The sequence below is a fragment of the Archocentrus centrarchus genome, chromosome 11 (genome assembly GCF_007364275.1).
Source record: "Archocentrus centrarchus isolate MPI-CPG fArcCen1 chromosome 11, fArcCen1, whole genome shotgun sequence".
Lineage (NCBI taxonomy): Eukaryota > Metazoa > Chordata > Actinopteri > Cichliformes > Cichlidae > Archocentrus > Archocentrus centrarchus.
Genome location: NC_044356.1, coordinates 19,513,383 through 19,530,875, shown reverse-complemented (window position 1 = coordinate 19,530,875; position 17,493 = coordinate 19,513,383). Strand labels below are relative to the sequence as shown.

Below are 17,493 nucleotides of genomic sequence, written 5' to 3'. Positions count from 1 at the left end.
GGTGCGCAAATGCAGTGAGCTCGCACGTTTACTAAACTAGCGTGAACCACAGGAAGACTGAATGAGATGTGTGACATCCGCGTGCAAGAGAAGTAGAAGCGCAACATATGCTTTAGGAGTGGAGCAGCTCCTTTTCTCGGGCTGATTTGCATATTTCAACGACAGAAACAAGACGGATGTTACTGACGCACCGTTATAATTGGAGCTGCACGTCCAAAACTTGTCTGATAGAAATAACATAAAATAAAAATAAGCTTTTGTCGCCATCTTGCGGTTTGCTAATGTAACTTAATTAAACTAAGCTTGCACATAATCCCCCAGTATAACAATTTCACACTCAAACAAATCCACAACACTTTGATTTTGATAACAAAGTAACTTTATTGTATATAAAAATACAAGCTTTTTTGCCTTATCTCAGCCTCAGTGTGCTGCAGACAGAGAGGGGTGAGGCATGAGTAGTACTGGTGTGATCAATGGTGTTTCTCAGATAAACATTCTGTAGAGAAAATAATCTGATTAAATGATTTTGTTATGCCAGACCTAATTCCACTGCCACACCTGGAATACAACATTGTTTTTGTGTGACAGATAGGTGCAAGACAGCACCACTTGATGTTCAAGTGTGAAATCAAAACCTGATGATACACTTCAGTGCAAAAATAGGTAACACAATTTAAATAGATAACATCCCATGCGCAAAGCAGCATCAAAATATTAACACTGAAACATACGATATGAATAAGCAAACATTCACTTTAGTGTGTGTGTGTGTATGTGTGCAAGATTGGACTGTGATAAATCACAGCTGGCTCAGCATCTGCAAAAATGTGTGCAAGTGAATTGAGGCTGTCATCTCATGTAGTGTGTAATGGCTCGTAAGGTGTAAAGAAGTGCCGCCTGGAGCCGGGCTTCCATCACTATTAGGTTTACATGAACCTGCCAAAAAAAGAAAAGAGGGAGAAAAAAAAAAAAAAACACACACACACACACACACAAAAAGAAACATGTCATTTCCTTCAGTTCACAAGGTGACACAGTAACACTTCCTTCTCTGATGACATTTAAAAAAAAAAAAAAAGGAAGTACATGCTGAAATGCCAAATGATACGTTCGTTGATTCTGAGGGTACCAAAGAGAGATGACGTGTTAAAATGTCAAATGATACGTGACTGAAGAAGGTTAAGTGCCTGTTTGAACTTGTCATACCTTTTCAGAGTGTCTGAAGTGTCTCCAGAAGGCGTGGTAAATGCGTGCTGTGGTCTGCTCGGGGTGACAGGCCATGGTTTTCACAAACACCTTCAGAGAGCGTTCCAGCAACACATTCACACTGCCGTAGTCGTAATCATCATATCTGGACATAACAGAGTGGCATAAATGTTAATGACACTGTAAAGAAATGTTAAAGGTGGTTGAACTTTTGATGGGTGACAGCGTTATACCCACCGTATTCCATACAGACAGTGGATGTAGTTCCACAGAGCTTTTCTTAGAGTGTAAGTATCCACGTCTTCGTGCATGGCCATCCTGTGGTAGGTCAAGTTGCTCACAATCTGCAAATTCACATTACAGTTTGCTCAGTTCATCCGTTTTCAAACTCGCTTCATTTGGTCTGCACGGTACCAAAAACCAGAAAGTTTTTTTGTTTTGTAGACACCCACTCATCTCTGCAATGCTTGTGACAAATGATGTCTACTTGGGATCCTTTTTAAGCGGGTTAAAAAATGTACATAAAAGATGGATGTAGCATATTGGTTATATTAAATTATATATATATATATATATATATATATATATATATATATATATATATATATATATATATATATATATATTGTTTTTGCTTGTTTATTTACCAAATGGTCTGAAATCATTGGAAATACAGAGATTTCTGCCAGTCTAACCAGGAAAACCCTGTTCTACAATACACATGTATTCCCCACCCACTTTTTTCCTGATACTAAGCAATTTTATTTCAATTGTATAAACAAGCACAGAGGTCAACAATATCTCATCCAATTCTTAGTTTCAGCTAGGTGAAATTGTGTATCACACACTTCAAAAGACAGACCTTTCATGTCACCCACACATAAGCTTTGTAGTTTTTAAAATCACCTCATTCGTGTTTACTACTGTAGTAGTATTTGGTGAAATGTGTTGGTACCTGGAATTTCTCATCCAGCAGCTGACCCATGTCTGGCAGGAGCCTGTTGACAAGAGAGAAGCCATGGTCCTCCCATGAATAGTCCTGCACATGAGACACAAACACTAACATTACTGTCTACAAAACAAAGCACACAAGCACCTAAGAGGTGTTTTATACTATAGTAACTCTGAAATACATTTAAAAACAGAAAGTATGCCTTATTATTAACAAAAACACTCCAAACTACCTGTGCTCGCATGGTGGGTGGTGACTGCTCTCCTCTGGGAGCAAAGTCCTCGTATCTGAATTCTGGTTCCTCCACAAGATGCAGCACCAGGTCAGGTGGAGCCCCCCTCACGACCGCTGAACAAACAACAGAGAGGAAGTAGTGAGTCAACAAGTGAATGACAAAGTGATACAGCGGTAAACAGATTTGTACCTGTAGGTATGCTCTCGCTCCTCTCCCTTTCAAAGCGAGTAACCATCTCCTCCTGTGTGCACTCCTCCTCCTGCTGCTGCTGCTGCAGCTCCACCATCCTCTTCATCAGCATCTCTACCTCCATCGCTCCATTAGTCAGCTGGAGAAGATCAAATTAATGAAGTTGGCACTTTGTTGTTGAAATGTCATTCACAGTTTCCTTTGTTTAATGAGCAGTTGTCAGTTGTCTTGCTATTACTAAACTGGTGCGTCTAATGGATTTAAATCAAATAATTCTACCTGTCATTTTAAACCTGTTATACTTGGGATCAGAATGACTGTTTGACTCACCTCCTGCCTGCCATCCTCAGGAACCGGGCTGTGAGGACTGTGAGGGCTGTGAGGAAAGTGACTAGGTGATGGAGGCTGAAAAGTGTAGCCTCCAGTGTGATCGGGTTCTGGGTTTAAACCACAGCCACATACGAACGAGCACAACGAGTGAGCTTGTGCCATGAGCACCACAGCGTGTATTAGTTCAGCCAGTGACCAGCGGGGCTCTGCTCCAGGACACACCAGCTCCTGCAAGTCACAGAGACAGATGTTGAGCAAGTACAGCTTTAGATTTTTTTTTAATATAAATATTTTTTTAATCAGAGCAACAGCACAAGGACGTGCAACAAGGAAAACAGACTGTGGCTGTTGGTGAAATGTAAAGTGCCCTCATCCAATTAAAAAATGATTGTCTGAACCCAAATTTGTGGAGTGTTGCAAAAAGAAAATTTCCAGTTTACTCTATCAAAGGCTTTTCCTGCATCTAATAAGATAATTACCAGGTTAGATTTACTGATGGAAAGCTGCATTAGATTGTTGAGTTTGCAAGTATTAATGAGTTACTTTAAAACTAGTCTGGTTGGAGTGAATAAGAGTGGCTACAACTTTCATCTAATCTAGTACAGTTTTAGATTGTATGTTTGCTGGATAGTCAGCCTGTTGATCAGTTTGTTGGGGTTGTCTCCACTTTGGTGTTTGTTGGTATTTTTGCTTTGCCTGTCTGCACTACAGATCTGATTTAACAATTTCTGTTTATGGCATTTCAGACAGTGAAAATTGCACTGGAAGCACTTTGATATCTTGTTAAAGATTTCCCCAAATTTGAGGGCATCAATTAGCTTTACGTTAAATCCTCAGTGAGTTTCTCTGAGACGTCAGTGGTTCTCAGGTTTGCTTACAATGCAGCTTATAATCCCTAATGATTAATGTTAAAAGTCTTGATTGATCTCCGTGCACACTTACACACTAAAAAGAGGTGAATCCAGGCACAGTTCAGTTGAACTCAGTGATTGTGCTCAAGCATCAAAGTCCAACACTTTCTCAATGACAGCTGCATCTGTGCAGCCACCACTAGATAAACTACTATGAGAGGCCAATATATTACCTCTAATATTAGAAACTTCTTGTAGACAGACGCAAATCCCTACTTTCTTATTTTTTCTTATACCTAAATATAATCATATTATCATTGTGAGTTCTTTTGACTATGACAATTATTAAATGAAAATCTGATGTTTCATTCAGGCCTACTTCCTACCCAAAGTCCCACAATTCTAGGTATCAAAATTACCCCTGCCAGTGCTCATGCAAACTGATAGTGTCTGTTCTTTATAGGGTAGACAATTAAATTTTTAGCACACAGGGAGTAGCAACTGAGTCATTGAGGGAGTGAGTTTGGATTCAAGTCAGAAATTAGAGCTGGAATAAGACACAGAGAGTGTGTGGGCGAGTGGGAGATGTGTCTGACCTGGATGTGCTGCTGCGTAATGAGCCAAGGTCTGTGTGCCAGCAGCTTGTTGAGTGTTTGCAGGCTGTGGAGTTTGGTGGGAGCGTGCTCCAGGCCGCTTAGCCAGCTCTCCTCCCCTCCGGCCTCCAGGAAGCCTGCGCTGTGCTGCTGCACCAGGTATGAGCAATGGTGCCGAGCTGCAGCCTGTGGGACACCAGAAACACTCCAAGTTAACAGGAGGAAAGAGAAACAGTACCCATACCACTGAATCGCAGATCTGTGTGTAACAGCTATATTACTCAGGCACAACAGGTAGAATACTCTGAGGCTATTTCTAAAATTACAAGAGCAGCTAATGTAATGTATACAGAAGATGTATAAATGACATTAGCTGCCTTTATACATGTACTAACAGTCTTTGGCAATCCTACTGTATTGCTGTGATACAGTATCTGAATGTCCCTGAAGATTTTCGCTGGCCTAACTGAATACAGTTTTTAAGTATAAAGATTGCTACTTTCTAAATACTATATTGTACTAATATATAGTCACATCTCAAATCTGTGTTCAGTTAGTCCAGCCGAGAACTGAATATAATTTTTCACACTGGAAACACCCAATAAGCATGACACAAGTCCATGGCAGAGCATCATAATATCACATACAGTACTGACATCTAACTGAAGCTAGATTGCATTTCCTAAGGTCACAAGGGTAACTACAATTTAATACAACTACAATTCACAACAGTTGCTCCAAGGTGCTTTATATTACATGATAAAAGACCCTACAATATTAGAGAGAAAACCCCAACAATGAGATGACCCCTATGAGCAAGTACTAGGCAACAGTAGGAAAGAACCCTCCAGCAGAACCAGACTCAGGGACGGGCATCCACCTACCCACCATGATCAGTTGGGACAGAAGTTGGTGTCAATGCATCAGGAGTGAAAACAGGGGAGTGGGGAAGCCAGTCAGTCCTACAGCAGCCTGAGCCTATAGCTGCATAAATAAAAAAATTTTCAGTGTCATCTGATCCCACCCTAACTATAAGGTTCATCAAAGGGGAAAGTTGTCAGTCTAATCTTAAAAGTAGAGAGGGTGTCTGTCTCCTGGATCCAAACTGGAAGCCGATTCCACAGGACAGGGGCCCGATTGCTGAAGGTTCTGTCTCCCATTCTACTTCAGAAACTCTAGGAGCCACAAGCAGACATGCAGCCTGGGAGCAAAGTGGCAGCAAAGGATTTTAAATCCAGTTCTGGAGCTAACATGGAGCCAGTTAGAAGCTAATAGGGCAAAAAAATATGTTCTGTCTTTCTAGCCGCTGTTGGCACCCTAATTGTGGAAGTTTGGACTGAAGGCTTTTCACAGAGCTTTACAACAGTCTGAGAATAGGCAAGATGACCATCCACAATGCATAAATACATCTGCATCCACAACACATAATAAGGATGAAAAATACTCATAAAAAGCAAAAAAGAAGAAGAAACAGGAATTATCCAATAATCCACTACATTCTGGTGTTTTAATGACATTAAATTAATTAGCTTTCTCATTTGTTTTTTCCCCACACTGTCCATTTATCCTCTTGTGAATTTACTACATGCTACAACAAAAAGCAATGAAGTTGTGAGTCTGGTAAATCAAATATATTTAGAGTGCCTGCAGCTTTTAATAATAGTAACGTCAGTATTTAGCACCAGTGTAGCTGTTAGAGCAAGAGGAAGCGATTCAGTTTATTGCTGCTGTATTGCTATTTCACTCTATCCCTACTTCCAACAGGCCATTACTGTCAATGCTTGCTACTGTAATCATTTAAGCTAGACTTTTAAGGTCGTGGTGCCCCGGTAGTCTGTAGGTGCAGACCCATCATACCATCAGGTTGGGGGAATTATCAAAAATATGTGAAACAGCTGGTAATGTAGGCTTGTCATGTTTGTGCTTGTGCTGTTTTTGGTTCTTTAGCTTAGCCCCAGCTGCAGGGAAGACAGAAATAATATACAAAGGACTTCTTTGTGGTGGAGTGTGTTAAGAACAATGAAAACTTTATGATTGAGCTTTGCTGTTTCTCTTTCACTTTCCATTTGACTCCCTTCACAAGCCAGTTTTTTCAACCGATCAGCATTCTACCTACGTACAGTATCATCGCTGTCAGACAGCTTTTTGAAGGACCGCAAATAAGTGCGTCTGCGTACCCTCTGTACTGGTTAAATACTCAAAATACCTCTAAAAAAACTATGCGATTATGACAAAAGTACCCTGATAAATTCAAGTACAAAACAAAAAGAGCCTTTTTTACACATTTAAATCATACAAATATTATATTAATTTTATATATATATATATATATGTGTGTGTGTATATGTGTGTGTGTGTGTGTGTGTGAACGGATAGACTGTTTCTCAAATAATCAAACTCAAATAATATCTAGTCTAAGATTTTTAAAAAAGAGAGGGAAAGATTAAATGCAGATCAAAGAACCATAGGCATTTTGAAATAATATCCATCTTTGGAAAAATTATTTAACCTCAAGTATCAGAGCTTGAAACAAAAAGCTATGATGGAAAATCTAACAAACAGTCTCATCTGTTTGCAGTAAGCATTAACTCTCATGTGCACAATGATCTGTTTATTCAGTTCATTGTGCATATACAAACCTGAAGTACACACAATAATGATTTATCTTTAGGGAATTACATATACTATTGCACACATACCCTAAAGGATGCAGATCAGTGTTCTGAAAAATGTTAGAGATTTCAAAATTTGAAGCAATTAGGTCTCCTTTAAAGTAATTAAAGGTGCACCTTTGGGAAGATGCCTCAGGATCCTTACTACACTTAAACTTGATCTGACAGACATCACAGGCTAACCAACATTTTTCTTACCATGACAGCAATGTAGTGTCTCCAGTGACGGGGCAAGGGGCCATCTATTTCCAACAAAGCATGCTGGGTCTTCAGGAAACAGCAGAGATATTCTGGGTGCATTGCCATCACCATGGTGACATGATCCACACGCCCCAGTGAAAGAAAGGATTCAATCAGGACATCCTGGTTTGGACCTTCTTTCAAAATCTAAAGAGAAAAAGCAAGACAAAAATCTGCTAAGTTAACTTAGATAAAATAAATTCTTTTCATGGGGGTTTAAAATCACTGGAAAGATTATAATTACAACACAATTTCTCCTGTGGGAACAAGTCCTAGTGAATCACATTATGAAACTTGCATCAGCCATTGGCTTTGGCAACCCAGTTCCGGTGTTGCATCTGGCAAATGCAACAGGCAGTGCAGTATGGCAGCAGAAAAATTAGCCTCATTTAAATGAGCATGGCTGCTTTGTTATTACGCATGTCTGTTTCTAAAAATGAAAATCTATTTTAAAATGAAGTGACACAATAAAGTATGTTTTTTAAAAAAAAGATAAGACTAAGCCAGTGGGGATTAAAACATTTAGGTTTAGAACCTCTATACAATTAATACAATTATATGCATTTATTTAAATTACATCCATAAGAACATATATTCAAGGAAACAGCTGTTATATTCAGTGTTTATTATGCTGGCAGCCTGCAACAAGCCCTGTAAAATCTTGAGATTAAGGCCTGCTGTGTGCCACCCTGACACCAACCAGTGGAAAAAACAACTTTGAAAATGCCACCTATCACTTACCTTAAAAATACATGTTTAAAATGCAAAATTAATGTCCTAAGAATTGATTGAGATATATATATATATTAGGGGTGGGACTTTAACGCGTTAATTTCGATTAATTAATTACGGGGAAATTAACGCGTTAAAAATTTTAACGCATTTTAATCGCACTTTGCACCGTGGAACGTTTCTCAGTGCGCGAGTTCCCGGCATACAGATTATATCGACGCACAATGTCCAAATTAGGGGCCGCATCCTGCGAAGGACCCGGCCCACGTCTTTCGCAGCCCACGAACACCACAAAGGCCGGAAGTGAGCGGCTAGCCTTCATATCAGCTGCCGTCACCTCTGCGTAGCTCATGTCGCCTAGCAACGTGAGTGTGAAGCACAGCTGTGTAAAAGCAGCTGTTAAACGGAGAACGAACTTTTTCTCCTTTTTGTGGTTTAATTTTAAGTCTTTAATTCAAAATAAGCTGTTAAAACAAGCATAACACATTTCAACATCAAGGAATACAGCTGAGCGAATGATTAATTTCCAACTATAACAAGTGAGACATTAATGTTGAATAAAACTATCCAGTTATGATGCTTAACTTTAATTTCAGGAGTTTGCTTATCACAGGAGCACTTCCACCCTTCATTGGTCTGTGTAGTAGACTGGTGGGAAAATAAACAACATTTTGAAGTTTAAGCTTATGTATATTGATTTATTCATCAACTAAACTTAAATTAATATTTCTCATGTCAAATATTGAAATGCGATTAAAATGCGATTAATTTCGATTAATTAATTACAAAGCTTGTAATTAATTCGATTAATTTTTTTAATCGAGTCCCACCCCTAATATATATATATATATACACACACACACACACACACACACACACACACACACACACACACTTACTTTGTAATAAGTCACATACACACCTCTTTTGCAGGGATAAAGGCACTTGGCCCTGAGGCCAGAGCCCGAGGTACCTCAACTCCTTGTTCCTAGAGATAACAAAGAAGACAGAGATATAAAGATGAAATACTGTGAAATAAAAACAGTATTTACTTTAAAGTTAAATCAAAATTTAATTGACACTGAAGGACAAGCTTTTCCAGACTTCACCTAAAATGGATCCATGCATCACTCCTTGCACAAATGAACATTTAACAACATTATTTAACATCTACCTAACATCTGACATGCGTATAGGAAATATTTTCAGCTAAACAAGCGGTTAACCCTTCTTTAACGTCCCCAGACCTTCTTTTCACTGTAACAGGACACCCGTTTCATAACTGGCACGCTTTACACTTAACTTTTAACCAAACCGCGCGTTAAAACTCACCGACATCGGATTACCGGACGCTGGACGCTACCCCGTTTGTTATTCCAAACACAAATACAAATCTAATGCGTTCAAACCAGCCTGCCTTTTTATTTCTAGAAGCTACACTGGATCGTGAAAGGAGTCAGTCGGGGGTGTGTCTGCTGGCGGAGTGTTTTTCAAGCACCGGGAGGGGGCGTGCCCGGCCCTCTTGTTTTGTGCACACAGCTGCGGCGTCTTGCATCACCTACAGTCTGATGAAACAACCAGCAGTCCGGTAGCAATAATGACCATCAGCTGATGAGTAAGGCAAACCTGACCTTAGAAAGTTATAATGCACAGCGAAAGCAGCGCTCCCGAGAATATCTCAGACTCCTTTAGTATTAGAAAATGCGCACGACTGGTGTTGAATTAAGATTTTTTTTTCCCCACTCCCACCTCCCTGTGTTACAATTGCAGTCTGCAAACCAATACATTACCTGTGCGGTCCGCAGGAGCTCGATGGCTCTCTCCCGTACTTCCTGCAGTGGACAAGACCTGGACAGCCGGAGCAGGTGCAGAAGAGTTTGTTTACTCAGTCGCTCCGAGCCGTGCCGGTCACCGTCTAAACATAGGAAAAACCCCTGCCTCAGCTCCTCCAGAGCCGCACTCCGCTCCCCGTCGTTCCTGCTGCACAGTCGAGCTAAGCTCTTCGCCGTCGATCCAGCATCGGATTCAGACTCGGACTGGTGACAACACGAAAGCCCAGAAGCTGAGTCTCCTATCGGCTTGCTCTCTCCATTAGCCTGGCAGGCAGCCGCGGGATTACTAGCCATGTCCCGGAGCACCTTGGTTGAGCTACCTGTCGTTACCGAGCTGGAGTTAGCTTAAGTATTGACTTTAACACTAAACGTTAACGTTAGCACGATGGAAACATTGATTTTTCTTCACTGCAAAAGACTCTGAGACATCTGCCGGCTGTCTTAATATTACTGCGCAGTCATCCGCTCGACAAATCATTAACGCCGACGGACCACCTTCATTGAGGACCTACGTTTTTTTCCCCACACCGAGCTTCCTGGACGCGAGTGCGGGGTGCCGGTTAGCTCGCTAAACTAGCTTCACTGCTGTTAGCAGATGCTGCAGACTCTCTCAGCAGCACCTGTGACCATTTCCGCCAGTGCGAAAACAACATAAAGTCGCTGCTTTATATTTGAACTGAGCTCCCTCGACATACTAAGTTAACTCGAAAATCAGTTTGACGGAGAATAACTCAGTTTTCACCCGGTCCTTCCGCTCAGATATTGGAGTGTTTTTCTTGTCTTGTGCAACGTCATCGTGACGTGTGCGAAACTTCCCTGTGAAAAACAGCAGGCGGCAGCGTCGTTTTAATTTGTAATCACATTACCTGTGTATCCACCACTCTCTTTTCTTTATAAAGTAGTGCTCGTTTCAGGTGTTCTTTATTTTATGGCTAATATCACCGGTAGTGAAATATTAATGAAGTAATTTATTTATCAAGTACGTATTTATGTATTTATGTAAGTATTTATGAAGGGGTTATTTATCAAATAAAGAAATGACCTGTTTTGCAAGTATCCTTATAACTCTGCATTATTGTAGTACTCTATCTAGTTCTTTTTGGCCACTACTAATATCTTTATAGAACTGTTATATTTGTTACAATTTCTGCTGCTCTCTTGGCCTGATTGCGCTTGAGAAAAGAAATTTTTAATCTCAAAGAGTATTTTTATGTGGATAAATAAAGGATATATAAAAATCAAGGTTATTATTTAAGAAAAAGTTCTAATTTTAACATTTAATATGAAACAGACACCAGCAAATGTTAGTATGGATGATGGTGTGATTCGTTTTATCATTTTAATTTATCCAGCTCAATAAAATTAAGTCAAATAGTTTATAATTTAATCAAAATGATGGACTATTTGATGTATTTTCTGTTTATTTCAGTACTATAGCACCTCCACAACTGCAGTAATCCTTTAATTAGACGGGAACCCTGCACTTTACTGCAAACAGCTCGGACTTTGTATTGGACGTTGCCACCTGGGAAGTACCTAAAATGGTCTGTGTGCTGAATCAGGTCACCGAGCTTTTGCTGGAAATACCCGCCCAGTCTGCCTGGCCATCTGAAGTCATGTTTTATAATGATCCTTTACATTAAAGGTCTTTGTGTCTGTATGTGTATATGTCTAATTCTAAGGTGACACATAATGATTTCACAATTTTCTGTTTACTTCCTGAATCACCTTTATTTAGGAAACCTTAATATCACACGTGTATCTTATATTAATTTACCTGTATATATCATATACAATACCAGATAACTTTTGTGGGGATGACAGGAGAAACAAAAACTGAAGAGGAAGAAATAGGGAAAGATGACAGTGACATATAAACAAGACGAACAAGTGAAGGTGATGTGCTGCTCAGTGTAACATGACAAGACACAGACTCTCTGGGGTTTCAGGAACTTCAGCGCTGTGGCAGCAACAAAGAAAAACCCTTCGGCATACCATCACCGTTTCCCTATGAGGGAAGACTTTTTATTAGCAAACACACAGCCTGGCTTTGGAGGATGACCTTCGGGCCCACACATACACACACACGCACACACAAAGGCATGTTTATGTGGTAACTGGCGCTTTGTGTCCCAAGGGTAGAAGAGGTAAGAGCAGAAGCGCAGAAAAACAAGAGGTGGTTTTGAGGGGTAGGAGAGCTGAGGTCCAGATTCTCTCTCACACACACACACACACACACACACACGCATACACACACATACATACACACACACACACACGGGCTTGTCTTCAATATTTTACAGGAAGTAAAATTTTTGTGTGTGTGTTTGTTAGGGATGTGAGTCCTTAGACGATTTTGTTCTCCAACAAGGCGATCCTCTTCGACATACTCTCTAGTAAGATTCTGTCAAGGTTAGAAACTGTGAAAACAAACAATAAATCAGATAATGTAACAACGACTTTAAAGCCCTCCCTCCCAAAATGCCATTCTCAGACGTCTCATCCGTCATAAAGGATATGCTTTTTTGTTAGTGCCTGTAGGGCAACTTCAACTTTCTTTTGGAACTTTACAAGGGAATCGCATTCGCAAGGGTCTTCATCTGTGGAGTCAGAGTGCACAGGTTATAGATTCATGTTATTTTTGAAATAAATAAACTCACAGTGCTTGTTATAAACTTCTCACCTGGACAGATGTTAATCTGTAGCTTCTTGGCTATCTGGGTCATAGCCTTAAAATCGGCGGTGTAGAAGTAGTGCTCTCCAGTCGGCTCAGAGGCAATCTCTTTCAGCTCATCCTCGACGGCATTGCCCACTCCGACAGCATACATCTTAAAGCCTGTAATGTACACACTTGTTCCCTCATCTGACTGGCATAAATATGTATTCTGTTAGTCTACTTTAGGCATAGCCTTCCCACTCCCACTAACCGTTTTCCTTGGCCTTCTTGGCAGCATCTCCGATGTAGTCCTGGCTACGTCCATCGGTGAAGACTATGCCCACCTTTGCGACTCCAGGCCGGGAACCCTGACCAGGTTTGAAGCTGCTGTCTATCAGATAACGGAGAGCCTGGCCTGTCATGGTTCCCCTCTCCATGTAGGCCATCTTCTTCACAGCTTCTTTGAGGTCCTTCTTGTTGTTGTAGCGGCCCAGGGGAAACTCCTGTGGTGGGACAGAATCAGGATGATGATAAAGGTGGAAACAAGGATGCTTAATCTGATGTTACAAAAAAAAAAACCAACAAAAAAACAGTTTCATACCTCTTTGACTGCACTGGAATACTGCACCAGTCCTACGTGAGCCTTGCTTTCACTGACATCCAGTTTGTCGATGATCTGGTTGATCCACTTCTTGACTAGCTCAAAGTTCTCAGGACGCACACTCTTAGAGCCATCGATCAGAAAAACAACATCTGTTGCAGAGTTGCTACAAGCTGGTCATGTCAGAAACAAACACACAAAGGGTAATGTTAATGTCATAGCATGTTTATCATGTTTGGACACATACCTTCAGAGGTAAACACACACTCACCACTGCAGCTGCGACCATCGTCCAAGAGGGTAAAGCCATCTTTGCAGGCACACTTGTATGATCCTGGGGTACTGATGCATACCTGCTCGCAGTCATGATCCCCAGTCGCACACAGGTCTGACACTGTGTCTGCATGTATGCACAATACACACACACACACACAGAGTGCCATACATGGAGGTGGGTGCACACATATAAAGAGGGAGCAGGCGGGTGGGATTAGAGGGAGAAATGAAACTATGTCAGTTTGAGAATGGGAAATTTTAGCACTGATTTTTTTTTTAATGATCCACTGTGACTTGCAGTTGACCTCAACAGGTTTTAATATATGTGCATGATGCAAGAATCCAGTGGAGCCTTAAAACGAACAGGAGGAAAAGATGGGCGCAGCAGTAAATAAACAAAATCTGTTTTTTCTACGTGATGCACAGGCTCGTCCAGTAACAATCCAACACTACAATCATGCTGCTCTCGTGTTCTCCATCTGCAGCGAGACTGGCTGCGGCAAAGCGAGAAGCAAACGGCAGTCGAAGCTTCTGCAGACTGGGAGCGCCGAAGGGCATCACTAATTAGCAGTTTAATGATTGGCACTAATGGATCGGTAATTATAGATAGATCAGTCTCGCCTCTCGGTTATGCGAGAGTTGACTGAAGAACAGGATTAAATCTCTTTCCAAAAGGTTGTTTCTACCCTAATGCCCTCGTGCTGTGGGGAATTTTAAATGAGTCTGAATGACTGAATGAACACATTGTAATCTTATCGAAAAGAAGCAGAGGACAAAAGGGAGAGAACAATAAATTGGAATGAAAAGGTTGACAGTCCAGACACCTTACCCTCAGTATAAGGGGGCAGCGGACAGCTCTCTCTCCACAGGAATGAAGGTGTGCATATAATTTTTACCACCCTGCCTTTTTTGCCTTTCATCTAGCCCTTATGAATCCTTCTCTCCTGCTGCTGCCTCTGTACCTCTACTGTACATCTCTAACCCTTCTCTCTGCTCTTCCCTCTCCCCTCTTACCACAGAAGGCCTCCTGGAACTTCTTGGTGAGCTTCTCAATAACGCTGTAGCTCTCCACATAGTCCACATGATCATCCAGAGGATCGCTGGCCATCTGCTTCAGAGTGTTCATGTCCACACGTCCCACACCGATGGCAAAAATCTCAATGCCGGCATCTCGCGCACGTTGAGCTACATCCTTTATATTGTCCTGGGGACGCCCATCTGTCACAATAATGGCGACCTGTGACAGTGAGGGTTCAAAATATATTACAAAATGATTTTTGTGATTATGGGAGAGGTGAACTGCATGCACAGACACATCTAAATCTGTGGCCGACCTTGCTGACATCAGGAGATTTTGCACGCGCACCCTCAGCCTCGCTGAAGGCCACGTTCATTGCAAACTGGATGGCCAGGCCGGTCATCGTTCCAGTGGACAGGGGCTCAATTTTGGTCACGGCCTTGATCAGCCCGGCTTTGGTGCGGTGAGTCTTAAGAGACACCTAAAGTTCCATAATAGGATAGTGAGTGAAGTAAAAAGAAAAAAGAAAGAAAAAATTGGAAATATCTGAAATATTTTTCAAACGTGTTCAAACCTCATTCTTGACACGGCTGGCATAGTTGACAACTCCCACACGTGTGCTGCTGGGTCCAACATCCAGACCCTCAATGACTTTTGCCAGGAAGACTTTAACTTGCTCAAACTCCGAAGGACGAACACTCCGGCTGCTATCGATGATGAACACGAGGTCGGTGGGATGGGCTTTGCACAAACCTGCCGCTACACATGGAGAGAAAGGCAATTAGAATGTCATCATAACAGTTCATATAAATTTTATAGAGTTATAAAATATTCCTCATCATGTTGGATGGACATAAAGAAAATCAGAAGGGAGGAGGGTGGTAACAAGGGCTGTTGAGAGGAAAGGGGGAAGGCAGAGGTAATGGAGGGTGGTGAGATGTGTACAGGAGGAACAAGGGTGGAGAGAGAGATAGGTGAAGGTAGAGATAGAGAGAGGCTTAGGTAGAAAAACCAGGATGGAGGACACAAAAAGAGCCAATGGCCTGCTTTAAGAATTTTTAGAAAGCCTCTCAGGTATCTCTTACATAGATATATTAAAAATTAATGCATCATCAGATTCCACTGAGAGCTGTGAGATGTGGTCACATTTTCACAAAAAACGTGGACCTTGACGCTGAATTTTCAGAACAAATGCTGAGTTGAAAAAGTGTGATGAAGCTAACTTGAGCGGTGAACAAAACTCAGTTTTGCCACAGTAATACATCTGCTCTTCTGGTAGGATTTTCAGTGTGAGCACAGGCATTTGTGGCCCCTTTGAGTGAACATCCAGCATCTACTGAATGTCACTGATCTCCCTTCTCACCCTTCACCTCTCTCCTCCCTCTTCTCCTTCTGTAGACCTCTAAGTCTTTGGAAGACCTGCATTGAAATGTACAGACAGCAACGGCCACACTCCATGCTAAAACAATCATCCAAAATGTGCACATACAACCCAAAGTTGACTACTTAACCACTAGAAAGACCCTAAAAACAATAACTGACTCAACTATCCACTGACCTGTCTCTCCCAATCCATTACTTGTCATTCTAAAATGCCTATAATAAATACAGAAAATTACTGTCAACAACAAAAAAACCTGTTGTTTTCCTTTTCTCCCCCAAAATATATTATGGTACATCAACCAGCTTATTCACACACATCACACAAACGTGGATACGAGAAAAAGACTGTAATCACTCAAACAATCAAAAGTTATGTCCTTCACCTACAAGGCATTGGCCTTAAGAGCAATATTTCTCCCCTGTTGAGACCTGACTCCTGTTCACTTTTTAAAGCTATGTCTATTTTGAAGTTTATTACTCTCAAGAGTTCAATTTTGTGAAGATAAAAGGTGAACCAGTGTTAAAAGTAATGCTTCACACAATCAACAGGAGTTGAGACTCAGGCTTTAGGGGTTAAAGGTCATCATTCTTACCCATGGCAGCAGCTGTGCGAAGATCTACGTTGGCTTGGACTCCTATTAGGCCAAGCAACAGCAGGAAAAATGGCTGGATAGGCATTATGGCGACAAAGGCGGGGGGTCCAAGCGTGGCCGCAGACGGTCCGAGAGTGGGAAGCAGAAAGGAAGGCGAAGGGAGCTCCAAGCGATGGACACGGCCACAAAGTGAGACCAAGTGCCTCTGAGCTGCAGGTTATCAATGCATGAGCTTCACACACTCAGCCCACAGACAGCCCCCCTCTAAAGCTGCAGTGTGTGCATGTATGAGTGTGTGCCTGTGGGAAAGAGAAGGAAATACCTGCTCTGGGAGGACCTTAAACTGTTGGCAGGGAAAGACAAACACATCTTGATATGGCTAGGATGGATAGGTAAGTGTGTATGTGAAGGTAGTAAATTTTTGTTGTGTGTGCGCTCTGGTCCCTGAGTGGGTACAGTATGTGTGTGTCTGGCTGGGGGTACAGGAGCGGCTGGGGTTTGGTGCAGAGCACGCGCCAATGCAGCCGCCCCAGGTTGGATTTGGCCAAAGCTCAAATAAACACCGACATGAATTCCTCTTTTCTCTCCGTGTTCCCTCGTATAGCAAACACACATTTATGGTGCGGAAGTGAAGGAGAGCCACCATACACAGCCTACAGTGTTCCTGCTGCTCGGCACGTTGGGATGTGTGTGTGCATTTTTCTATAAAATGAAGTATACAAGCCATTTCCTGGCTTCTGAGGTTCAGTACAGTGTCACTATCAGTCTTCCTAGTTCATGTTTTTGAAAAATTTTAAAGCCTTTTTACCTCAAAATTACTTTTACCAGAGGACAGATCACACACACACACACACACACACACACACACACACACACACACACACACACACACACACACACACACACACACACACAGAAAATTAAAGGTAAATCAGATTTCCTATTTTCATCATCGTTCTTCTTCTCATTAACTTCTCTGTTAAGCTCCTCTCCACTCCATGAAGACAGGGAGCGGGGCCCCAGTGGAGTAAACACAGTAGGAAAACACACTTTCATCAATAAGCTCACTTACACATCTTTAATCTTGTTATAGAGTCCACACAAACACACTCAACAGAGACCCCTCTTTCC

General features: G+C 41.6%; 2 protein-coding genes across 4 annotated transcripts; both read right to left on the bottom strand.

Moving 5' to 3' along the window:
* Positions 1–388: 388 nt before the first annotated feature.
* Positions 389–10,631, bottom strand: sesn2 (sestrin 2). 2 transcript variants are annotated; one of them, XM_030740839.1, is made up of 11 exons: positions 9,794–10,631; positions 8,926–8,991; positions 7,230–7,418; positions 4,363–4,545; positions 2,916–3,143; positions 2,586–2,724; positions 2,394–2,509; positions 2,165–2,248; positions 1,447–1,553; positions 1,210–1,354; positions 389–939 (listed from the first exon to the last, which is right to left on the bottom strand). In XM_030740839.1, the coding sequence occupies exons 1-11, from the start codon at positions 10,127–10,129 to the stop codon at positions 853–855; spliced, it is 1,680 nt and encodes a 559-aa protein (XP_030596699.1). In that variant the 5' UTR covers positions 10,130–10,631; the 3' UTR covers positions 389–852. The 2 variants fall into 2 exon arrangements, with proteins under 2 accessions (XP_030596699.1, XP_030596700.1); XM_030740840.1 differs by lacking the exon at positions 9,794–10,631 and adding an exon at positions 9,336–9,459.
* Positions 10,632–11,638: 1,007 nt separating this feature from the next.
* Positions 11,639–16,545, bottom strand: matn1 (matrilin 1). 2 transcript variants are annotated; one of them, XM_030741302.1, is made up of 10 exons: positions 16,363–16,545; positions 14,961–15,145; positions 14,703–14,867; positions 14,383–14,605; positions 13,364–13,492; positions 13,093–13,265; positions 12,763–12,994; positions 12,519–12,671; positions 12,355–12,435; positions 11,639–12,231 (listed from the first exon to the last, which is right to left on the bottom strand). In XM_030741302.1, the coding sequence occupies exons 1-10, from the start codon at positions 16,445–16,447 to the stop codon at positions 12,182–12,184; spliced, it is 1,476 nt and encodes a 491-aa protein (XP_030597162.1). In that variant the 5' UTR covers positions 16,448–16,545; the 3' UTR covers positions 11,639–12,181. The 2 variants fall into 2 exon arrangements, with proteins under 2 accessions (XP_030597162.1, XP_030597163.1); XM_030741303.1 differs by lacking the exon at positions 13,364–13,492.
* Positions 16,546–17,493: the final 948 nt, after the last annotated feature.